At 42.9% G+C, this 25,931-nt stretch overlaps 1 protein-coding gene across 3 annotated transcripts in view; it reads left to right on the top strand.

Moving 5' to 3' along the window:
• Positions 1 to 2,170: 2,170 nt before the first annotated feature.
• The window catches only part of TGFBR2 (transforming growth factor beta receptor 2), a 98,281-nt gene continuing 74,520 nt past the window's right edge, over positions 2,171 to 25,931 (top strand). Inside the window, exons 1-2 of one of the 3 annotated variants that reach the window (XM_049870674.1) lie at positions 2,543 to 2,636; positions 18,979 to 19,053. In XM_049870674.1, coding sequence (XP_049726631.1) covers positions 2,543 to 2,636; positions 18,979 to 19,053 — 169 coding nt within the window. Of the gene's footprint in view, positions 2,255 to 2,542; positions 2,637 to 18,978; positions 19,054 to 25,931 lie in introns of those variants that run through there. The other 2 variants (XM_049870677.1, XM_049870675.1) reach the window with 2 other exon arrangements.

Genomic DNA, 25,931 nt, shown 5'->3' with positions numbered 1-25,931 from the left:
CCGACAATGTAACACATCGTCTTTGTGATAACTATAGAAAAGAATGCCTTTGGAATGGACTGGATATTTATGTGCCTCAGTGTGATTGAGGAATAAGAAAGTACAGGGATGCTGTTCACAGGAACTGGGGCAAATTTAGAAAAAGAAGAAAAAAAGAAAGAAATCCATGCACTTCTCTGTTCTTAAGAAAAGGAAGTAGTGGTGATATCACCCTCCAGCTAAAATCTAGCCTGTTTCCAGGTCAAATAATTAGGTGATAGAAAGCCTTCTTTGGGGTTAGGAAGGAACTAGGATGATTAAGTAGAATGTTCTTCTTAATCTTTGTTATCTCATACATTCAACAAATACTTCTCAAATGCCTATTATTGTGGTAGGTTCTGGGCATACAATAGTGAGTGAAGGGAAAGACATGATTCCTGCCCTCAAGAAATTTGGAGTTGAGTTGGGGAGGGAATTGAAATTAAAGAATGACATAAATAATTGTAAAATTATAGCTGTGGGAAGTGCTAAAAAAAGGAAGATACATAGTGCTCAGAGAACTTACATTAAAAGATCTACTTAGGGAGGTCAGAGAAAGCTTGCCCATTAAAGAAGTTCTGACTCACCCAAGGATTACCAGGAGTTGACTGGGAAAAGAAGAAGGGAAGGATGGAGTTAGGGAAGTCCACACTGGGGAAGGCCTGGTGTGGAAGGGATACGAGGCATGTTCAAGGACTTTAGAGAAGATTCTTAGCATGCAAGGAGGGGAAGAGTGGAATGAAAAGTTACAGAAGAGTTTGGGGCTTAAAGGCATGTTAAGGAATTTGGTTTCTATCTTTTTATCTTAAGAGCAGTGGGAAGCCATTGAAATATTTCCCTCACATAGTTGGAATAATCAGGTTGGCATTCTGAAAAACTGACCTAGCTCTGGTTTGAGGAGCTAAGTGGAAGGGCCCAGCATGGCCTTAAGGGAAATGGTTAGAAGGCTCCTGCTCAAGTCCCAGCAAGGGATGGTGGTGGCCTGAGATGAGTGGCCGCATGGGAAGCAGAAGTGAATTTTCAGCTCAACCTTCACTCATTTGATAAAGTACCTCCAGCTTTGGCAAGGCTGTTGGTGGGTGAGAAGATGTCCAGCCATCCTGATGCCACTGTCCTTCCTACATCCTAAAGATGACAGCTGGGAAGTGGCATCTTCCTAAAATGCCGGAGGCAGCTTATGTGCTATGTGGGGCAATGGTGACCAGACCAGGATCAAACTATTCAATTCATTATCCAACCAGGACACGTCTGAAAGAGAAAGGGAGTTCTATTAACAATTAAACTGCAAAACCAGACATAAACCAGGGTCGTCTTGGGCAACCTGCTCAACCAGCAAGAAGGGGAACTTGCCCTGCTCCCTCTATTGCTCTTTTTGCAGATAAGAGGGCATTAATGAAACGCAAACCTAGATGTTTAGCTGACTCCCGGGCCACTTTATTTTTACATTTTCTGTTGTATTTGACACATTCTGAAGATAAGGTATCTCCCGTTTTCATTCTGCCATTGTTGATCATTTGCAATTATCCAGAAAAGAGCCATTATAGAGCCTTGATACTCAAAATTGGAGGCACCAACCAGGAGAAATACAGAATCGTGGGCCCTGTCCCAGTCCAACAGAGTCAAAATCTTCATTTTAACAAGATTCCCAGGTGATCCCTACGCACATTAAAGACTGAGAAGAACTGCTGGACCTTGACTTACAGTAGGAAAAACACTTTACAATGTCACCGTGCACGCACACACATGCATATGTACATAACTGAAACAAAAGTTTAATGAAGCAATGCTTACCCTCACGATTGTATTAAAAAAAAAATTGCCACAGCTCACAAAATACACTTCAGGAGACGCGCAGGGGTCGCGACTTGGAAAATCACAACGGTAAAGCCGCAAGAAACAATCCAAAGAAGGTTAGAATAGGGGGTGGGGGGTCTTGGTGGGGATGCAATGCAAAACGTGGAGAGTGTTCAGCTGCTTTCTGAAACGCTTGCACTTAGTCACTCCTGAGCAAACGCCTGTTGAGGAGCACTCCGGGGCGGTGGAGGAGGGCGGAGAGGGGCAGTTGAAAGTTTACCAAAGTTCTCAGAGGGGCTGGTCCAGGGGAGATGATTGACAGCCACACGAGAACACGAGGGCTGGAAGGCAGGAGAGAGAGAAGGCTCCCCGGCGGCGAGAGGTCCTGCCCAGCTGTTGGTGAGGAGTTTCCTGTTTCCCCCGCAGCGCCGGGTGAAGTTGAGTGAGTCACTCGCGCGCACGGACAGACGACACCCCCGCGCGCGCACATGCCCGGGGCAGGAGCGGGCCTCCTGCGCAGCTCCCCTCGGCCACCGGGGGCCTCCCCGCGCCTCGCCGGCCTCCAGGCCCCCTCCTAGCTCGCTCGCGGGCGCCACATCTGGCCCGCACATCTGCCCGGCCGGCCCGGCGCGGGGTCGCGAGAGGGCGCGGCGCGGAGGCGCAGTCGGGGCTCGGGAGGCGCCGGCCGCCGCGCTCGGGGCTCGGTCTATGCGGAGCAGCGGTGTCTGCCATGGGTCGGGGGCTGCTCGGGGGCCTGTGGCCGCTGCACATCGTCCTGTGGACGCGCATCGCCAGCACGATCCCGCCGCACGTTCAGAAGCCGGGTGAGTGGCCCCCGGCCGGGGCTTGGCGCGGCGCCGGGGGTCTCCTGGGCTCTCCGCCCCTTCCCTGCGTTTGACAGTCGGCCCCGGGAAGCCGGCGCTGGGCGGAAACGGGGGACGTTTCCCCTCGCGGTGTCCAAGCAGCCGGACTCCCCGAGCCGCAGGGACGGGAGAGTTTTCCTTTCAAAAGAGAAGGAAAGTTAAAGTGGAGGGGGACGCGGGGCATGTTTGGGCCCCTTTGTGCGAGCAGGAAAGGCGTTGTGTTGGCTGCGTTCGAGCCGAGCCCCCACCCCCGGAAAGGGAAGTTTGAGAAGTTGGTTATCTGCGGGCGGCTGGGGAGCAGCGGCCCGGTGCGCAGTCACCCAGGCAGGCCGGGCAGCTCGCTCACCTGGGGCCACCGCAGCGATGCTCACCTGGCGAGGCCGCGCGCCCACCCCCTTCTTGCCGAGACACCCCCCCTTAAGTGGCCCGTTACTTCCCCCTAAGATCCTGGAAGTCGCCACACATCCCCCCAGGCGGGCTTCTGAGGCCGGGGACATTGCAAAAAAGTTTCAAAAAAGAAGCGATTTCCAAAGGAAAGTCACAGGGCATCCACTTGGCCTGGATGGGGTGGGGGGTGGGGAGGTCAGGTGGAAGGCATGGGATTATTTATTGATTCCCTGCGGGGTGCCAGGTCCCGGGGATGCCGCCTTCAGGGAGTTGATGGCTCTCTGCAGTTATCGTTTGGTGGGATATGGTTAACACAGCTGCCCACCTGATCAATCTTCATCTCCAGAGCTTTTGAAAAATAATGCAGGAATTGTGAGCAGAATCCCCGAGACCTCAAAGGTTACAATGTTTTGCACCTATAGCCACAAAACTGAGGGTCTGTAGCTGTGGTCTGGTTAACTGAGTTTTGGGGCAAGTCATCTCACCTTTCTGGGCCTCAGTTTCCTCATCTGTAAACTGCCATGGCTTATGTTCCCTTTCTCTTTAACATCTTTTTTTGTCTTGATGACTTGGAGATGCCCTGTGTAGTTGCTGGGTGAAATGTAGAGGATGCTGACAGCCCACATCACATTGCGACACATTTTATTTGCCAGAGGGCACAGACTGACGTACCTTTAGGTTTGTGTGACAGAGATATGCACTACAGTCTACATGGCCCTGGTGGCGCAGTGGCTAAGATCTACAGTGTGCTGTGGTTGCTTACCAAAAGCTCGGCAGTTCGGATTTCGCCAGCCACTCCCTGGAAACCCTATGGAACAGGTTTACTCTGCCCTATAGTGTAGCCATGAGATGCAATTGACTCACCCGCGATGGGTTCGGTGTTTTGGTTTTCTAGGTGGTAAATTTCACGTAAAGAGAATTCGAAGTAGATTGGGAACTTTTTAAAATATGGCTTATATGGAAGGTGGCATGGGATAGGAATTTTTAATGGAAGGAGGAAGAAACGCTGTTGTAAGCAAAAAATCCTCACGCATATTTGAGCTCTAATGTTCTCCTATATTAGAGTACCAGAATGCTCAAAAGTCTCTGATTTTACAACAGAGTCTTAAGATCTGAGCTATATTTTGGTAATAAATATTAAAAATGGTACCCTTACTTTTCTTTGTACGTTAAAAATCACTAAAACTTTGGTTTTAGATTATGAAAGAAGGAAATTATCGGTCCCTGATTTTGTTAGTCTGTCTGGGATGGGCTTTGTTTACAAGGATAAGATTTATGATTTGCAATTTCCAGACTCAGTAGTTCATGAGTCAGCTTCATTTAATCTATAAAAACCCAGTTCTATACACACACTTTTAAACAGTTAGCTGTGAAAGCCCAGTGTTTTTTGTTTTTCTTTTTTTACTTTGGGTTTGTAAATAGTTTTACAAAACCCACAGTTTTTCTAATTTTATGGAATTGAAATTGAACTAAGGATTGATTTTGTACTCATTTGAGCCAAATTTTTGAAGATGGTTGAAGGTAACAGTAGTGAAGATGAGAAACCAAATTCCACTTACATTTTAATATTTCACGTAAGTAAATAGTCTCAGAATTTTCCTACCATAACTGGTAGTGTGGAAACATTTTTCAGAATACCTCAGTGTAAGATAAGATACAATGAAATGACATTGTTTATAGCTTCCAATTCGGCCACCTGAAAAAACATCCATCTTCTGTTGTGTGGCTTGGTAAGTGGGCACAGGGTTTCAGGATAAGGACAAGTTTCACTAGGAAATCTATTTGTACTTTTTTGGTCTTTGTTGTTGACTTAGTAGATTCACTCTTCCTCAGTGCTTAAAATTGAGAAATTCCTTTTTGGGGGGAAAACCTTACCTGTCTGAAAACTCTTCAGATCTGAAAAATATGATTTTTACTTTTCAGATGCCTGAAGGAAGATTCCTGTTGAGGACTAAATGTGGGTGAAAGTATCATAGGGAGAAACTCCTTTCTGGTCCCTGAAGCCACTTGAACGACATGCTTGTTTTGTGAGGGTTACAGACTGGAAATCACTAGGCCCAGAATTTGGTCTTTGCTGTATTTACTTTTGTTTTTATAAAGCACAGTTTCCCCTCCAGGCCACTTCCTTTAATAACATCTTATTTTTAACCAGTTATGGTTTATACAAAATGCGAATCACATCTCAAATTTAGTGCTGACTTTTTGAGGTAGCGTCCCGTGGAGACAAGGACTCAGGATTGCCGGTGTAGCCAACGGAACTGCTAAATGCTTTCCACTTGAGGTGACTATTTACTGTCCCCTGTTACCAACGTGACTTGTAAAAATCTTCTTTAGGTTCATTTTTTAACCTGATTTTCCCAATTAAGAATATACTTGATTGGTGCCATTGTAAAAAGTGGCCATTACTCATTCTTCCTTCCCAGGGACATTTATTGTCTTCTTGTGCTCACTGTCCTAAATGAATTAGACTGACATGGTCTTTGCCTTCATGGAGTTTAACATCAAGGACAGTATTATAGGCAAAGAGAAGGACACACATTTTAACCCTGTGTACCTGGAAGTCCTGGTGGCGTAGTGGTTAAAGCCCTCAGCTGCTAACCAAGAGGTTGGCGGTTTGAACCCACCAGCTGCACTGTGGGAAAAAGATGTGGCAGTCTGCTTCCGTAGAGATTACAGCCTTGGAAACCCTATGGGGGCAGTTCTACTCTGTCCTCTAAGGTCACTATGAGTCAGAATCAGCTCAAAGGCAGTGGGTTTGGTTTCTTTGGTACTTGGAAGCATTATTGAATACTGGTGTTTTATTTTCTAGACCCCCATCTTCAAAAGCCCATATTTCTCTGAATGTACTACGAGGGTGTGCCTGTTGAATTTTCCTTCTCAGTCCCTCTGGACGTTTCTTTCCATTGACTGCTTCTCACTTTTCTATCTCTGCCTTGTTACAGGTCCCCAGTTGGGCCACCTTTAATTCCACTCTACATTCTGTAGCCCACGAGATGAACCCAGTATGTCTGTTCAACCTTCTCTTTGCAGATACGCTGGAAGTAGAAGAGTATAGGGTACAAGCTTTGGAATCGAACCATCCTGGTTTCCAAATCCTTGTCCCATTTACTGGCCGTGTCGCCCATTGCAAGCTCTTTTACTCTTTCTCACTGCCCTCATCTATAAAGTAGGAATCACGGAACCGGCTTCATGGAGTTCTGGGGAGGGTTGAATGAAATAATGTTTTAAAGTGCTTAATATGGTACCTGCAGCATAGTAAGTGCTCAAAAAATGTCAGCTTCTATTATTATTATTAGCTCCTTAATCTGGTCCAACAAAGCCCTTGGTGACCTGGTTTCCATCTGACTCTGCAGCTTGACATCACACCAAGCCCCACACTTTCCCCTCTTGTTGGTGACATCTCCAGTCCATTCCTATCACCACCCACATGCATGCTGTGAGGGGCTTTGTCAGCTGTGCCTTTGCTTAAGCTGTTGCCTCTGTCTGGAACCCTTGCACCTGGCTAATTTTCCTTCATCTTTTAATATTTAACCCAAGTGTCATCTTCTTAAGAAAACCTGCTTGGAATGCCCCAGATTGAGCTAAGTGTCGCCTCCTGAATCCCGGCCTCTTAGTTCTTAACAATAGTAAGCTGACATTATGTCTTTATGTGACTTCCTTGACCATTAGACCTTTAGGCCTACCCACCTGATCAATTAAAGGAGAAGGGTGTGTCTTGTTCATTTATCCCCATGGTCTCATGCCCTGCCTGGAGCATCATTTAACACCCAGGAAATGCTGACCTGCGCCTCCACTTCGTCCTACTGGGGGTAGTGCAACCAAGGTCTAGCATTTTCGCGACCAAGAAGCCACTGTTTCTGGGGAGTTGGATCTTAATGGTAGATCCTTTACTTTCAGGGAGAATAGGTTAGGCTCTCATCTAAATAGGCAACTGGACTATTTTTATAGTGTGGAATTGGTTCTTTTATTCTGATGAGATATGGAGAAAGATCTTCGAACTTAGGACAAATGAGATGGAGAACTCCTAGAAGTTTTTATCCTACCCGTTTAGCTATAAATGTTGAATTATGGTAGGACATTCCAAGCCATTGTATAATTTTTAAAAAGTTTCACCAAAGAAATTACCCAGGAAATGCAGATTTTTTTTTTCCCTCTGCAAGGTTGTTGAAAAGAGACTTTCCTTAAAAAAATGAAGTGCTAAACTCCAAATTTAGTTTATACTTTTTTTTTTTTTTTTTTAAATCAGAGCTTTATGTTTTGGTCTGTGGGCAGTGAAGCAGAATTGACCTAAAGGAAGTGTGGTCCCAAAGCAGCCACTGTCTGCTAAGAGCAGCCTGGATCTTTTTTAGGGCTGATGCGAGGTACCAAAATGGTTTAAAATAGGGCCCAGAGGAAACAGACTGCCTGGCCACAGCGTGGTGTTACTTAGCCAGTTTCCACGTAGACGCATAACCATACCACCTTGCCAGCTTTTGCCCTCTAGGGCCTCACACGCAACTTCAGCAGATTTCACTTAGGATTTTCAGTAGAAACGTGTTAGCAGAGATGTCTTCACAGCAAGAATGCTCACCACTTGTTTTGCAGTCCCTCCTCTCCTTGTAATGTTTTGTTCCCCAGGCACTCGTTGCCTCTGACTGGGGCAAGATAGTGATTACGATACTCCTTTGCCTGGGCTGTCGGAAGAGTTTGGAATGCTGAGCAGGTCAGTTGGCTTACCTCAGGGAGGAGGAGGGTAACGAAAGAGATGGAGAGCTAGCATTTATTGAGACTGCTCCGAACCAACCACTTGACATTGCTTATCTAATTCAATCTTCAAACGAAATCCTGCAAGATAAGTTGTATTAGTTTTATTTTAGAAATGGGAAAGAGAGGTCCGGTCGAGGTCCCTTGAGGCTCACCTCTGTCAGTGTGTGCGTGTGTTCTAAGCTTGTCTTGTGGCCAGTCTTTCTAGGCTGGTTTTCATGGAGTAATGAACGTGTGTACATGCGTGTTGGAAAGGAGGTTGGTAAGAGAGGTATGGGCGTGATGTTCGAGACAGAAGGATCTTATCATCTAATATCCGCAGTTCAGTGCTCCTGACTTCATTGATTTACTTTGTTTGTGTCATCTGCCTCTACAGAAAATCAAGATAAGGTAGGGCTTTTTTTTTTTTTTTTTTTTGTCCACAAGGGAACTCTATTGGTCCTAGTCTGATAATAGCGTTTTGGTGGTAGAACCTTGCAGGTGACCCATGATTTGACCATTGAGAGCAGTTGGACATGCACCATTCTCAAAGATGTGTATTGTCAATCCCAAATTCCACTCAAGTAAGACTGTAACTGTGGACAGGCCTCAAACAACAGCTGGCGGGGGCAGGAAAAATGGATCTTACTTAACATAACGCAGGACAAGGGGACAACTTGACTTTTGAAGTCCAACTAGTGTGAATACTTATAGGTGGTTAAGATTCCCTCTTCACCCATTCCATCAGAATTGCTTCTGCCTTTTGCTTGTTGTAATCAGCCTCTAAGATCTTGGCATTCAACATGGAACAACTGTCTCCTTGGGTGTAGTCAGCTTATGGCCTTCTGCTTGTAGACCTTTAGGCTCTTGAAGGTTCTCTAGCATCTGTGTTCTGTTTACGGGGTTGGAGCTATAGATCATCATGATGAATTTAGCTGCAGGGCAAGATATCACTGGTGAGATTCAAATCTATGGAAGGCTGTCTGCTCTCAAGACATGCAGTTTTTTGCTTTATTATTGTTTTTTCTCATGGGATATTTTTTCCCCCAGTATTTTTTCAGTTCTACAGCTAAAATACAGGACTAGTATGTGGGCAGGGGCTTCTGCCCTTGGCTTTAGAGGGTAATGCTCTTATTCTTCTCTGGTCAAGCCCTTGCCGTGGGGTAAGGAGACTCCTGGGTCTTTGAGTCCATACATCCCTCCCCTTTTTATACTGTATTCTGGGTATCTGGGAACCTAAAATTCCCTGCCCAGGTGGTCCTGAACCAGCTTTTGTGGACTATACGAACCCTTAGGCTTATCTTCCTCAGGCCCTTGTTGCCACTGGTGAGTCCAGCCTCTCCCTGAAGGGTGGCCAAGGGATAGCTCTGTGTGGGTGTGTGGGTGTGTGTGTTAGAAATAGAACTTGGGTGTCCATACACTTACTGCAATGTCTATCTTGATGCAGGATTCAGGGAGTAGAAAGAGGAAGGCAGATTTTTGACTGTCAGAAACAGTGTCTCCCCATACCACCCAGCTCTGGGGAGGACCTTTGAATAGTCTAAGAATTCTCAAGTTATACCTGAGCTCCTAAGATGTTATGAAGGTATATTTGTCAGTCAAGGTAGGAGGACATATTTTTATCTAGCAGTTTGTTAGCTTGTTTTATAATTTCAAATATTTTGACTTATGGCAGGTGGGCCTACCATAAGTACTCTTGCCCTGGCCCTGCCAATGGTAGGGGTCCGTCTGGCCTCAGCAACATTGCTTTGTAGAAGTGTTGGGTAGAAATTAAATTTTTGCCAGTTGTGTTATATTTTCTCTGGAGTAGAGGGCATTGCTCATTAATGAAAAGGCATTTTATAAACCTAAGAATATATAATCATAGTGTTGTATTTCCTTGGAAAGTTCAGATTTTTGTGGTTTGTGTTTTCTATTCATTTGACTTGTCCTAAATTAAAAAAAATCTTAATGCCTTAATTGGATTTCCTCCGAGGACGGGGAACACTAGGGCAAAGCAAAGCTTATCTGGATGTTTCCTTCTGCTATTGTAAATATTTTACTTGAGTGATACGGGGCCTTCTCAAGCCTCTTAAGGAAATTAAGAGAGTTTAAGGAAGTAGAAAGCCCTCCTGACACTGTAAAAGGTATAGAATTGTCAAAACTAGGCATTTTAGAGAACCTGAGATTTGGCAGAAAAAGCATGAATACCTTCGAAGGAAATTGTGGGGTCCAGTGTACATTTTCAGCAGATGCCAGAGCAGCTGTTTATGGGTTAAAGTTGTAAACCATTTACAGAGATTCATGGACTGAAGGAGGTAACTCACTCTGCTGCTTTGGGAATGACTCTGTCATCCTGAAACTCTGCACAACTTTTCTCCACAGGCAAACGGAATCTGCCATCTGCCCCCTACAAATGGTATGCCCATCTTAGAAACCTTTAGCCCAGAGACCACATGTGGACAAAACCAAACCCACTGCTGGCGAGTCAATTCTGACTCATAGTGACCCTATAGGACAGAGTAGAACTGCCCCATAGGGTTTCCAAGGCTGTAAATATTTATGGAAGCGGACTGCCACATCTGTCCCCCATGGAGCGGCTGGTGGGTTCAAACCACAAATCTTTTGGCTAGCAGCCAAGTGCTTAACCACTGCTCTACCAGGGCTGCCTACATATGGATGGATTTCTCAATACTGGTAGTTGAGATCTTATGACCTGCCTGGATCAGCTGAGCACTTTGAACCAAGACGGGCTGTCTTAGGGGCCTGGAGGCCTAGTTGTGATACTGTACTGAGGCTGTGCTGCCTCGGTTAACAGAAACCACTTCTCCATTAGATTATGGGCAGTGGGAGAGTCTTGGTGTTAAGAGAAACAATAATACTCAACATTTTTCCTTGTGCTTTAACATTTTTCACATATTGACTCATTTAACTTCCATAGCTAAAAAAAATAGTTTGGTCTATACACCAGGTAGTCAGACACCATGCTCGTCTTGTGGCCTCACTGGGAAAATTAAGAATGTACATCAAATGATATAGTATTGGCTGAATCATGGAGTAGTTATGCCATCAAGGAGTCTAAGTATTCTGGGTAAAATAGGCACTTTATTTGGAAGGCGTAGGGGCGTTCAAGGATGCATCAAATAAGTAGGGGAAAGGTGATAGAATACCAAGGAAGACTGACCCTGAAGTGGATCGTGAAGACCTCTCCCTGGCATAAGCCCTTCCTGTGGCCCTAACAGAAGTCCTACCAATGTGGTGAACCAGTGTCAGCACGTCAAAAAATATTTAAGAAAATCTGAAATGCCCTGAACCTCACGAGTCACATGCTAAAGAAACTTCATAGAGACTTCTCAAATTTGGAGGCCATCTAAAAAATTTGTGTGACCTTACCTATAACATGTTATGAAGTTAAAGTTTCCCAAATTATTCAGCAATCAATTATAAGTTCTGATCAACTAAAGGTGTGAAAAGAAAGACTGGATTATTTCTCTATTCCTTCTATAGAGAATATGTAAAACGTTATCGGAAAAGGTAATTAAAGATTACGTGGTCAAAAATGTAGGAAAAAATATTCAGAGATAGTCAGATAATTGATAAGAACATTTGCTTTCTTTTAAATTTTATCTCTGTGGTATTTGCAGGTTTTTAAAATTTGTTACTTGTTACGATGCCATTTTAAATTCGAAATAAACATTTACTTTCGTCCTTAAATTTCTATTCTTAATTTTGTGTTCCTTTTCTTAGACAGCGCCCCTGAAATTTGTAGGCTACAGCTTCCGTAAGATCTGAGTCTGCATATAATGGTAGAATTTGCTTGCTGGCTTAGGAAATAAACAAGATAGATAAAGTGTCCCCCCTGAATACAAACAGAAACTAAAATCTGCGTTACGGCATCAAAGCATTTTTTTTTTTTTAAGTTTGGCCAAACCCTTCATCATTTTCCTAGTTTAGGGACCACACGCCAAGTTGAAAAGAAGTGGTAAATGCATAATTATCACAGAACCTTGATCTTGAATGAAGGGTAACCCAGACGTGACCCTTAGGTTGAGATTAGGAAAGACTCTCCCTAAGAGGCAGCTGGGAAAAACTACAGCACATTGTACCGGGAATCCAGGCCTCTGTGTGGCCTGGCTATGGCTCTTGGTCCCGCTGGGTCTCATTTTCCTTCCACAAAGAGTGACAAGAACTGGACAAGATGAGCTTTTCAGATCTGATAAATTTTATGTTAGTTGAGGAAGTCATCGAAATGGACATAGAAACCATTTACATAAAAAAAAATTAACATAGTCCTTAATTAATCAGACTAGAAAATTTGTCAGAACTGACAAATACCACGAACCCCACATGGAATTCATTGAAGGTGACTACCATTAAAATGAAGAAAAAGAAACCATAGTTATTTTGAAAATTTCCTGCTACAGGTGTCTGAGCGTGCAGCCTGACTAAATGGCATGTTTACTTCCGCGAGAAGTCACTCCCTGATCAAGAAAAAGCTTACTTGGTTTTGGTGGCAGTGTCTTTTCTCTGGCTAATTATGGCGTTTGTGTTCTCCCTTTCCAGTGAACTGGTAAAGATGTCTGTGAGGCTTTTTTCTAAGGTAGAAAATTATAAAAATGGTGCCACATTTGCATTGCTCTGTCTAGGAGAAGAAATAAAACCCTAAAGAAGTTTCTGTGTCATTGGGCGGGGTGGGGGGGCGGAAAGAAGGGAAATGTGTCTAGATATAATTAGTGTTCTGTTGTCTTCCAAAGAGTTCTCCACCACTTTTCTTAAAATATTCTCAGAAAAGACAGAATTTGCTCCAGATTGGCAGTTTTCAGACTGTTGCTGTTTTAGGCAGGGGAGTAGCTGCTGAGTCCCATAACTGTGTTTCCGAACACCCTGCAGACACCAGCTAGCACTGAGTAAGAATCTTCTAACCACTCCTTTGAGTGACTTATCTCGTTACTACATATCACGTTTATGTTTTGTTCTTTAAAACCTGTTCTATGAGTGAAAAAAAAATACTATGTGGTATCACTGCCCTGCAAGTAGATGAAAAGAAACATAGTAACATGTTTTTCATTCATTATTCTGGAATCCCTGAAGATATAGTGTTATAAATATCTAACAATCTTAATCCACCCTGGCATTCTTTCTTTTATTTGTAGAATTTCTATGATCCAAACCAAAAACCAATACCATTGCCGTCGAGCCGACTTTGACTCATAGTGACGCTCTAAGACAGAGCAGAACTGCCCCCTAGGATGGATTTGAACTGCCAGCCTTTTGGTTAGCAGCTATAACTTTTAACCACTGCACCACCAGGGCTCCAATTTTTATAATAATTAATCATATAATTTTTATTACCTCTCCTACTGCCTATTTGTCTATTCTAATGGCAACGGGCTATCTTTTCCCTTGTTGCTATCTCCTGTTCTTCATCACTTCCAGCTTGTGGCCCAGCTGTTCTTAGTCCTCAAATCGTGAGCTCAAGAATTCTGACTCTGAAAGCAGTGGTTTTCTATCATCCCCTAATAACTATCATCCCAAAACATCATCGTGATAACAGCAACAAAGAGTGATGTAACACCTTGCTATTCAGAGGGTGGTATGGGGCTCAGCGGCAATAGTGTGACAGAGAATTTATTAGCAATGTGGAATCTCCAACCTCCTCAATATCGGTGACCTCAGAATCTGCGTTTTAACAAGATCCCCAGGCGATTCGTGTACAGCCTGAAGTTTGGGAAGCACAGATCTAATAGCGTTAAAGCATTTCCTACAGCAGAGTCAATTTATCTGCAATGATTTTGGGTGGATGAGGTCAGACCTGTTTCTGTCAATGAGGAAGAAAAGATTGAAGGAATAGTTTCTAACAGTTAACTAATAGTGCATTCAAGGCCTGTTTTAACTGGATATAATTAACCCCAAGGCAGCGAGTCAGTTCAATGAGTCACCATTTTCAAACCAACCTGCTTCTCCAAACCATCCTTCAAATGGTTTTTTCCTCTGCTGCCTGTTCCTTAACCATGAACTGTAGAAAGCCAAGGATCCGTTTCTTTCCTGAACTAACAACATTCATCATGTTTACCTCATTAGACACTTAACCACAGACCACCTTGACACACGGAGGCCTTAATCCTGGAGCTGTCATACCCTGGCGTTTCTTCAAGTATGTGGACTCTATCCCAAGTGTGTACTCAGTAAATTGATGAATTCGCGACATAGGATTTCGGGAAGAGACTTTGCTCTTCAGCATTTTTTTAAATTCTCCTCTTCTGTCTTGAGAAACTTACTGACAGTCATTGAGGATTCACTAAGTATTTCTTGAATCTCTCAACATTTAATTTAAACTATGTTTTTATTCTGTTAACGCCACTGTGAGCTTTTTCGTGGAGTGGCTTCTGGATATTACTCACCATGTGGCAATTTTTTGTACCTCAATTATTTTTTGGTGAGGCTTTGTATTTATTATTATTATTATTGTGGTAGTGAAAATACACACCCCAACATTCACCAGTACGATAACCCTCACATTTCCAATTCAGTGGCGTGCATCTCAATGTTTTGTCTTCTAGAATTATGGGTCCCTGTGGTTCATTGTTGGAAACCCTGGTGGCATAGTGGTTAAGTGCTGTGGCTATTAACCAAAAGATTGGCGGTTTGAGTCCACCAGCCGCTCCTTGGAAACCCTGTGGGGGAGTTCTACTCTGTCCTATGGGGTCGCAATGAGTCAGAATTGACTTGATAGGAGGCAGTTATTAATGTCCTTAGTTAACATGGTGGCTACAATAATTAGTTCTCACAACTACTTTCTGATTGTTCCAGACAATTTTATTTTCTGATTTTGTTCTTTTTCTTTTGATGCCTGAACTTCACTTGGCAAAAAAGCACGAGAGAGAGAACTGAAAGAAAGAAAAACTTTCCATTGCCGCTTCTAGCTCAAGCTACTTCCTGTTGCACCAAATCTTACCTTATTCATCAGAAAGACTTTTAAATCTTAACACTGAGATCCTCCTAACTAGATATTTATTTATGACAGGAACCTATTTACACGAAATGCACAGCCATTTGGTTTCATTTTTGCTCTGGACTTTGCTACCACAATGCAAGTTTGACCTCTTATTTTCTGACATCTGTAAGACTCTCGGAGTTGGTTTCCGCCTGTGGGCTGCCTTGGTCCCTGATCTCTTCAGTATGCGTACAGCGTACCTACCCTGCAGACATCATTTTGCATAGGTGACTGGGCTCCCTGCAAAGGCCTCCATGGATCCCTGGTGATTACATGGTCCTCGCTTCCTCCCTGAGTTCAGGAGCTGTGACATGGCTTCTAAGACAGGTCCTTGCACACAGATAAAAGACCAGACCTGCTTAATGAGTCCACGTGATGCCTGCCTCATGAGCTGGCTTCACTCAAACCAGCTTCCTCACACATCGTTTTTGTTTTCAAATTGCCTAACTTGTGACCGTTCCCCTCCCCACAGTTTGCCCATTCTCTACCCGTGCCCTAAAATACCTTTGAACTAAAGCCTGGTCTGAATGCCACTTTTTCTGTTGTGTCTTCCATTGCCATCCTAGTCAAACTCCCTCTTTTCTTCCACACAGCTTCTTCAGCAGGCTTTGCTTTTTCACTCATATGGCCTTGTTCACAAAGCCATCTGAGGCGAAATGTGTGTGTTTTAATTCCCTTGAAAACAGTTAACTGGAGTCAGCTCTGACTCATGGTGCCTGCATGTTTTAGAGTAGAACTGTGCTCTGTAGAGTTTTCAATGGCTAGTTTTCTGGGAGGAGATCCGCAGGCTTTCTCCTGAGGCACCTCTGGGTGGACCCTATCCTCCAAACTTTCATTTAGCATCTGAGTATGTTAACAGTTGGTACCACCCAAGGACTCCCTCATTAGAATGAAAATTCTTTGAGGGAGAAACTTCTTTCTGATTCTTCCTCAGGGTTTAGCACACATTCTCGCTACAAGATTGTTGCTGTTTGTGTCCAGCACAACTAGATGGTGCCCAGCTACCACCACTAACTATGCTGACAGGGATCACAATAGAGGGCCCCGGACACAGTTGGAGAAAAATGTAGAACAAAATTCAAACTCACAAAAAAAAGACCAGACTTACTGGTCTGACAGAGACTAGAGAAACCCCTAGAGTATGGCCCCTGACACCCTCTTAACTCAGTACTGAAGTAACTCCTGAGGTTCACTCTTCAGCCAGTGATTAGACAGGCCCATAAAACAAGCAGTAATACACATAGCTCAACCATGTATGCAATACTAAATGGGCACACCAGCCCAGGGACAAGAACAAGAAGGCAGGAGGGGACAGGAGAGCTGGACGAATGGAAATAGGGAACCCAAGGTCAAGGAGAGAGTGTTGACACATTGCGGGGTTGGCAACCAATGTCACAAAATGACATGTGTATTAATTGTTTAATGAGAAACTAATTTGCTCTGTAAATCTTCATCTAAAGCACAATTAATAAAAAAAAAAAAAAGATTGTTGCTGTTTGCAATTCATTGCATTTAAAGGCCAGGGAAACTGCTTGTACATCTAAGATAGGGGTGGCAACTTTTTTTTTTTTTGCTAGACTTCTTACCGCCCAGTTTATGTGTCGATGGCTTTGTTATTCATAACTAGATGTACTGTTGTCTGAGAGAACTGTGGGCTCTGGGAGACCTTGACTGATCTGCTCTGTGTAAGTTGCTCTTTACAGTGGAGGTTTGCTCTGTCTGCAGACTTAATTTCTCTGAATCTGGGGGAGCTGTTTTTTTTTTTTTTGCTGTCTGTGGGAGTTAAGGGCTGTTGTTTTTTTCCACCCATCACAGACAGTCTTTGATTCATTTATCCTCTCGTATGTTACTCTTTTGTAGAGGGCCCCAACACATTATGACTTTAGAGGCCAGAAAAATTCATGAAGTCAGTTTTACTCAGGACAGTTTTTTGCCACTTTCCACCTTTCATTTTTATGACTCGCCTGTTATCTCATGCCATTGGGATGGTTGGAGCAGGGGAGGCTGGCAGAGTCTTGGTGCAATGGAAAGTTCCTGAAAGCACCTTGCTCCCTGTATCCCATATTACAGAGGTGACTCTGGGTTTCATTCTTTGGAGAACCCTGTTAAAATGGCACATGTGAAGGAGATTGAAATATGAAGCTTTCCTTAGATGGGAACCTCATAGAATGTATCTCCAAGGAGGGTCTTCAGCCCTCTCCTTCACCCTAGTCTCCATCAGCTTCCTGTGGAGCCATGCTGTGTAAACATGCAGTCTCCACACCAGCAGTAGTGTTCTTCTGTGCACACGCAGCTTCCAGACAAGTCTCCTGCTTCCCTTCCAACCAAATCGACGCTCATGAAGCCCCTGGATGGAAATTCTGGAGCTACCACTGACTTCATAGCATGATGTAGACATGGACGAGGAATGCCCTACCTGTCTACCTGTGGGCAAAAGGGAGATGAAATTTAAAAAAATTCTGTCTTAATATTCTGTAGCACTACTTGGAAGTGGTTGAAATAGATTGCTCTTGATTGGGTGTGCTTTTGGTTGTCTTTCAAAACTACTGAAAACAGTTATCTTTTAAGATGTGTATAATGATGTTCACAGGGATGTTTTTGAGAATTATATAGTCACTGACATTTAGTCAACACTTCGCAAAGCATTTTCACAAACTCAGAGTATTGTATGCTACCCGTTTTGTTCATGCGATACCTGTGGTATCTTCAGAGCATGGAGGGAATACAGGCTCTTAGCAGTCCAGTATTAGTTCCTGAATAACTGTTGCAGCTACAATTAATTTTAACTTTTCCTACTCCATAGTATTGCTACTCCTCAAAGGCTAGCTTCTTTTATCTAAAAGAAATTTGACTAAATATTAGAAATCTGTTTTATGCATGTTAGGCTAGCCAAAACAATTTTGTTCTTCTCAATATCTTTATTTAAATATATATATTGAAGAAGTTCTGGGAAAAGAAGCCAAAGATAACACTTGACCTCTAATACAATATATGGAAACCCTGGTGGCGTAGTGGTTAAGTGCTACCTCTGCTAACCAAAGGGTCGGAAGTTCGAATCCACCAGGCGCTCCTTGAAACTCTATGGGGCGTTCTACTCTGTCCTATAGGGTCACTAACTTTATGTTCAATGGAGTCTCTGGAGTGAGCTCCTGAAAATCTTGAGAGAATCTGATTGACTGACTGTCGTTTCTCTTAAATGTTCTTCCCACGTTAGATGAGATGGCCACTTAGGCTAACTTGGCTCTCTGTGCGGTCTCATTTCCAGTATCCTGACATTGTAAGGAAAGGGCAGCATTAGCGTAGGTAATTGATGATCGGGTTTGGTTGAAAGCAGCCCCTTAAACTTCACTTGTGGACTTGTATACACTTTACAAGTGGTCAACAGGGCTGCGGTAGAAAATCCTGCTTTTAGTGAATATTTCAAACCCTCTTTGGTACAGAACTCCCTCCCCCCGCCACACACACAAAAAAAACCCCTAAACCTATTGTCATCGAGTCGCTTCCAACTCATGGCAACCCCATGTGTCACAGAATAGAACTGCTCCATAGGGTTTTCTTGGCTGTAATCTTTATAGAAGTCCTTTCTCCTGCAGGGCTGCTGGGCAAGTTTGAGCCGCCAACCTTTACGTTCATAAACCAAACCCATTACCATCAAGTTGATTCCAACTCATGGCAACCCTATGGGACAGGGTAGAACTATTCCATAGGGTTTCCAGGGAGTGGCTGGTAGATTCGAACTGCTGACTTTTAGGTTAGCAGCTGAGCTCTTAATCACTGAGCCACCCAGGGACCTCTACCCTTGGTACATTCCTCCTTGAAATATATAAAATGGTTTTTGTAGTTAAAATACCTGTTATTTTGTTTCATTGTTAAAATAATTGAATATTAAAAGCAAAAAACAAAAAAAAAAGTCTTGAAAATACTCCTTTGCCTACTTGTTCAGGGAGACAAAAAAATTGAAGGCCAGGAAAGCAGAAAGGTGTAGTGATTTGAATCATTTTACTGGATTGAAACTTATGGGGAAAGGACACTAGTGGGAAAAAAAAAAATCTAGTCTGGTAACTGAAGAAAACGTATTGAGCATGCCCAGTTACAGTAATCATTTTAATAATTACTTAGATTTGTAGAGTGCTTTGTTATTCGCAAAACGGTTTCAGTTGTATGGCATATGTAGTATTTTGAACAACCCTCTGAAATGGGTATGATTATCCCGTTTTACAGATGTGGAAATGGAGGCCCAGAAAGATGAAACCATCTACCCAAGCTGTAATAGGACCACTCATCCACAGAGACCTTGTAACGTATCATGAATTTATCCTTTTATCATCTTACCATTTAATCATTGTACCATCTTGCTGCATAATGTCCAAGTCAATCTAAGATAAAAACCAGGGTTCCATCAGATTTCACATTTTTGTAGACAACGTGTACAAGAGGCAATGGAAGGGTTGACACTGGGAGCCTTGTTCTTGGCTTCGAAAAGCTCCCGCTAGAAGCCCTACTTAGGACTGGAGAACTACCTCTTTCAAGACACACTTCTTAGAGGGTTTTGTCCACCAGTCTTGCACAGTTCATACTGTGCAATGAGTCACTTTTCTTTTTTCCCCACTTCTGGTGGGGACGGCTTCTCTTTTTAAACGCCATGTGGTCTGCCTTCTGAGGGTATGTCACAATTGTCAGTAGACAAATGTTGCCATTTGTAAAAGGTTACTCCAGTTGCTACAGTCCTGTGGTTTTGCTCTTTACAGAGCCTCAAGGTGCTTGAGATAATTGGGGATACGGGCATCTTTGCGTAGGAGGGGTGCTTCTTTGCTGGGGGAAGGGTGCTGACGAAAACAAACAAAAAGTCTAGTCGGGTAACTTTGAAGAAAACGTATTGAGCGTGCCCAGTTATAGTAATCATTTTAATAGTTACTTAGATTTGTAGAGTGCTTTGTTATTTGCAAAACAGCTTCGGTTGTATGCCATACTTAGTATTTAGAACAACCCTCTGAGATGGGTATAATTATCCCATCTCAGAGAATGACCTCTGTTAGGAACAGCAGATATTGCAGACAGTTTTTGCCAGCACCCCAAGCTACTTTATTATATATACTTCTGCATTCCTGCGGCTTGCTCTGTACAAGTGCTATTAGCTCTACAGCGTATAAGGGGAAGTTGAGTCACAATGTAGTTTTACCTAATTTTGGTTAAGGAAAACACATTAAATCAGCTCCCACACTGTAATATGGACTTCATTCTCTTCTTCCCACCAGTATTTGTTGGGATAATTTTTCCAGTAGGCTCAGAAATGAGAATCATTCTGAACCATTCTCCTCAGTAGAGATTTTTCCGGCAAAGACAGGCTTCATTCTATCTAAGATCAGCAAGTGTATAGAGACCAAAGTTTATTAGTGGTTAGCAGGGCAGAAGGGAGGGAAGAGAAAGGGGGAACTGACTGCTAAGAGGGCACTGACCTTCCGTTAAAGGTTATGGGAAAATTTGAAAACAGATAATACTCATGGTTGAACAACATGGTAAATATAACTGTCCCTGAATAGTACACGTGAAGAATATTAAAAAGGCTAGCAATTTGTTACATAGGTATTTACCACCATAAAAACAACAACAATAACCGGGTTCATGAATTTGTAGTATAATTTGAGAGATTTTCTTCAAAGGATAATAGATTTTAATTCTACCTTTTTATGTACTTCATTTTTAGAAGGGATTTGAGAGTGAATCTTCTGAAATAATGTCTTTTATATAATCCTTTAAAATGTTTGTAGTTTTTACATTTTTCCTGTTAAGGCAAATGTAATCATACTAAGACTTAAATTCAGAAATGGTTCTTCTTCAGACCTGGTACATAGATGGTGCTCAGTAGGAATAGGAGTAGGAGTAGGAAGAGTGTAAATTGCAGGAATATGTTGCGTTAAAGCTTGTCTTGTTTGTGTTGTTTTTATTTAGCTTTGTGATTTTCTGAAGGAAAATCTTACCCGCAGCTGCTAGCTCCCATTTAAGTAACTGTTTACTGTATCAACTCTTTTTCTAGATTATCTAAAGGGAGATAGGCTTTCTCACATTGGTCTCCTTGAACTTACCATTCATGTTGCCCTATGGGGTCAAAGCACTTTAGAAATTCAGCTTTCTCAGGAAAATTGCTCCTCAGATCTTTCAAACAGATCTGCCTTTAAGCTTATTGTCTCCTTGGTGATTGGCAAAGGATTTCCACCCTTTAAAAATATTTGAATTTGTCAAATTTGTACTTAAAAATTAATCTAAATATGATCTTCAAGGAAGAATTTATACAATGGCAACTAAAGGTCTTGGAGGCAATTCTGTTTGTGAACCCTACGTCACCCTGAAACATGACAGTTTGAGTCACGTAAGAAAAATTTGGGGGTTGGCCTTGACTCTACCTGTATCCATTTATAATAAGGTTCTGTTATAATACATTTGCAGTTTTCCTAGCAGGCAGCCCAGAGTCAAGAAGGTTTGCATGTAGGCCTGCCCACTTCTATCCAGTACTGCCATGGCCCCATCTATAGCCCTTATATTTGTTCTTGTTGAGTTCTCCACTTCATATAGAATATGTCCTTCCCTGAACTGTATTTACTTCCTCAAACCTGGCTGCACATTGAAATCAAACAATACCCATGGCTGAGCAAAACCTCTAGAGGTTCTGATTCATTTGCCCTGGGGTAAAGGCCTGGCACCAACATTCTTTCAAAACCTCTCCGTATGGTTGTAATGTGGAACCCAGGTTGAGAAACGCTGATCTAACTTAACCCACCAAAACAAAAACAAAAACCAAGCCTGTTGCCATCGAGTTGATTCCGACTCATAGCGACCTTATAGGACAGAGTAGAACTGCCCCATAGGGTTTCCAAGGAGCGCCTGGTAGATTCAAACTGCCAACCTTTTGGTTAGCAGCCGTGGCTTTCAACCACTGCGCCACCAGGGTTTCCAACCCACATAGGCTACAAATGAGGAAGCTGCAGCCCAGAAAGGTCAAGGTACTTATCTGATGTCCTGCAGCAAAGAAGTACCAGTTGCTAGATTCAAAAGCTTCCATCTACTGACTTGAAATCCTTTGTAACAAATATAAACAATGTTTTGTTGTTGTTGTTGTTAGGTGCCATCAAGTTGATTCTGTCTCACAGTGACCCTATGTACAACAGAACAAAACACTGCCCAGTCCTGCACCATCCTCACAATCATTGCTATGTTTGAGCCCATGGTTGCAGCCACTGTATCAATCCATCTCATTGAAGGTCTTCCTCTTTTCCGCTGACCCTCTGTTTTACCAAGCATGATGTCCTTCTCCAGGGACTAGTCTCTCCTGATAACATGTCCAAAGTGTGTGAGATGAAGTCTTGCTGTCCTTGTGTCTAAGAAGCATTCTGGCTGTACTTCTTCCAGGATAGATTTGTCCATTCTTCTGGCAGGCCATGGTATATTCAGTATTCTTCACCAACACCATAATTCAAAGACTTCAATTCTTCTTCCTTCTTCCTTATACATGGTCCAGCTGTAGCATGCATATGAGGCAATTGAAAACACCATGGCTTGGGACAGGTGCACCTTAGCCCTTAAAGCAAGGTTTTGGAGTATAGTTATGAGAGAATCAAAATCCCTTTACTTCTGGAAACTTACCTGCAGAATCAGAGTAAACACGGGTTCCTCGAAAAGGTTCTGTCACAATAAAGGTGGTTTAAATTCAAGACCAAAAGAGTCAGAGCACTGTGAGTTGGGTTTAGGTAGTAAGGAAGACTATCCAAAGGAAGGAAAAAAAAAAAATGGGTCTGAAAGGCTGGGTAAGAGTCTACAGAGGCACCATTGTCCACTTGTTAGCCCCAGGCTAATACTTCTCCACTTGCCTCAATAAACAGGGGAAGTTGGAATGATGCCTGCCAGGGGAGTGTGTCCGCTGACCATGTCGAAGCAGTTCTGGAGCTCAGCCAAGCCATGACTGACATGGGAGCTGCCTCGGACCACTCCTCATGCATTGTCGTGCACCCTGGTGTCATTATGACAGCAAGTTCTTTTGCACGATGCTGAGCTAAAGAACACCAAAAACCACTCTGGTTCCTCAGCTTCCATGGAGATCTGAAAAAGAAGGCTACAAGGGAGCTGGAAAGAGAAGCACGGCAGAGCTAGATCAGAAATCCCACTGGGAAGGGGCTTGCCTACTGGCCCGACTACCGTTTATAATAAAAGTTCCATCCCAACTTCTTTAAGAAGGTGTCTTGTATTAAATGATTTGTTGTCTGTAGTATCACTGCAGAGGTAGGGACATAAGACAGATAGGGACAAGGGCTAGAGTTCCATAATAAACTCTTAAGCCATGAGTGGCAGCAGCAGAAGGTCCCAGAAGTGAGAGAAATGGACTGAACTAGGCTTGCAACACGCTGAAACCCGTGAGGGCTCAACTCAGCTGGCACAGACTCTCAAAATGCAAATCCTTGCGCCTAAGATAAAAGTGTGTTTAAAAGAAAAACAAAAAGTAAGGCTCATCTGACTCCTACGGTATCAAGTAATTCTCATTAAGTCCCGTTTCAATGACTGAAACGTAATGCAGAGCTGAGGGGTACAGATTAGTTTCCAGGCAAAGCCTACATAAGCCTAAAGCAAGGAAATTAGCACTTTAGAAAAAATATTGGCCGTTTCTTCAGGGTTTTATGGAGGGTTTAAGTCACAGCACGCAAAATAAGAGAGAATTTCTAGAAGAACATAGCAGAGGGGTGACCAATGGGAGAATTTATTCACAGGGGGAAATCCCAGTACCTTCAGGAAAGCCACTTCTGCTGGATTCTTGTGATGGAAGCTAAACCCAATTAAAAGCATTCCTTCAGGGCAAATTTTCTCCTCTGAGACTGCTACCAGCCCCTGTAACTTCCCTTTACCCAGTATTTCCACGTGGAGTTGGAAGGTTTAGAATCTCTACCATCCCATGGCCGTAGACTTTAAGCACACTGTTCTTACACAAGGCAATAAATACTACTTGTACAGCCATTTTCAGATTAAAGCTAAAAACATCATCCATAAAAGAGGCCTGACTGGATCCTCCTACAACAAAATATTATAAATAGAGCGTATTGTGAAAAAGAAATGTCCGTAAACATTAGAGATCGTATATCTAGGACAGACACAGCCTTTAATTCCAAAGTACAAGAATGGGGAGGTACAAATAATTTGATGTGTTCCACTGTGATTATAGGTGCTAAGAAATTATTTGAATGTGTCTCTTCAAAGACCTTGAGGAGAATGGGAATTTTAGGGATCATCTATAACTGTGTTGTCCAATATGGCAGCGAATAGCCACAGGCAGCTATTTTGAAGTTTAAATTAATTGAAATAAAATAAAAATTGAAGTTCAGTTTCTTAATTGCACCTGCCACATTTCAAGTGCTCAATACCCACGTGTGGCTAGTAGCTGCCATGTTGTACAGTGTAGATATAAGTGCTATTAAGCACTTGAAATATGGCGAGTATGACTTGGAACTGAATATGTGATTTTATTTGAGTTTAATTAATTTAAATGTAGATTTAAAAAGTCATATGTAGCTTGTGGCTGCAGTATTGCACCATGCAGTTCTAAATCATGCCCTTGAGATCAGTCCAATTTGTTTTGAAAGCGATGTCTTCTCTTGTCTGATCTGTGGCCTCCCGCTTCCATGAACAGCTCTGTTTAGGAAGGAAACTCTTGGTAACTTGTGAACTGACTTCCTTTTACTGCTACTTTTGAGTAACCAAATTTGAGTTTTTTTAATTTTCTTTTTAAAAATTTTTCACTGACTCGGAAAAATTGTCCTCTTTCCCCTGTGAGCACATCCTTATTCCTTGTCAACCAACTCCAGATCTGCACTGATGTTTTACAAGTAAGGAGAATTTATCAGAAGAGCCACAGGTTGCTCTTGGAACCCCGGGGATGGGATGTGAAACCTGGCTTTGGAGGAGGTAGGGAAATGGAACGCGATCAACAACAACAAGTGTTTATTGAAAACCAAATGCCACATCCAAGGCAGTGTTCAAGGGTCTGGGAACACAGTGGTGAACAAGGCCTGTGTGCATGAATTAACAAACAGAACTATACTAACATGTCAGGGGATGGTAAGTGCAGCCAAGGGGCAGAGAGTGATGGTGGGGTGCTTGTGTAATTTTAGATAGGCTGGTCAAGAGTGGCCTCTTTGATAAGGTGGTATTTGAGCAGAGACAAGCCGAAGTCAGGGGATGAACAAGCAAGGGGAGGGAACGGCAAGCTCAAAATGCCCTAGCGCCCTAAGATGGACAACGCTGTGAAATGCAGTGAATTTGTATTTCTCAAGCGCCTCTGGGGCCATGCAGCATTTTACACATCTCTTGGCACAGTGGTTAAGAGCTTGGCTACTAACCAAAAGGTCGGCAGTTTGAATCTACCAGGTGCTCCTTGGAAATCCAATGGGGCAGTTCTGTGCCGTCCTATAGGGTCGCTGTGAGTTGGAGTCGACTCGACAGTAATGGGTTTGGTTTGGTTTTTTAGTTGTCACTCATTTCAGAGTTTAATGAATAAATTATTCCTGTGGGGAACAAATGGAAGACACCAAAGTTAGGTGCATACTAAAGCTTGCAAATAATGTCTTCTTAAGAAGTAAAAAACATTGTAATTTGACTTCCTAGTCATAGGTATGTCGAAATGTTTCCAAGTTTGTTACTTAATTCAACCTTGTCCTTGGCAAGGAACCCTGGTGGTGCAATGGTTAAGTCCTCGACTACTAAGCTAAAGGTTTACGGTTCGAACCCACCAAGCATATCCAGAGAGAAAGACCTGGCGATCTGCAAGATTACCATAAAAAAGCCCTATGGGGCAGTTCTGCTCAGTCACATAGGGCCATTGTGAGTTGAAATCTGCTGGAAGACACCTAACGACAACAACAACATATCCTTGGTACTAAATGTTATTTCAATATGCAAATACGGCCTTTCCCTATAGATAGAAGGAGCCAGTGGCGTCGCTAGGATTGGTGTCACCCAGTGCGGTAACACATGGTGTCATACCTCCATGACAATTACCGCAATATTGTAGCTAAAACATCAGAAGGACAAAATCAGCCAGTATAAAAACACCAGCAGCAATGAAAACAACAGCGTGTGCTTGTAGTAAGTGCAGATAAAACCTTGTGTTTTGAAGTGTCATTGTAATTGGGTAATAA

The sequence above is a fragment of the Elephas maximus genome, chromosome 27, assembly GCF_024166365.1.
Source record: "Elephas maximus indicus isolate mEleMax1 chromosome 27, mEleMax1 primary haplotype, whole genome shotgun sequence".
NCBI classification, from domain to species: Eukaryota; Metazoa; Chordata; class Mammalia; order Proboscidea; family Elephantidae; genus Elephas; species Elephas maximus.
Note: the sequence above shows the minus strand (reverse complement) of the source record. Positions and strands in the feature narration are given on the sequence as shown.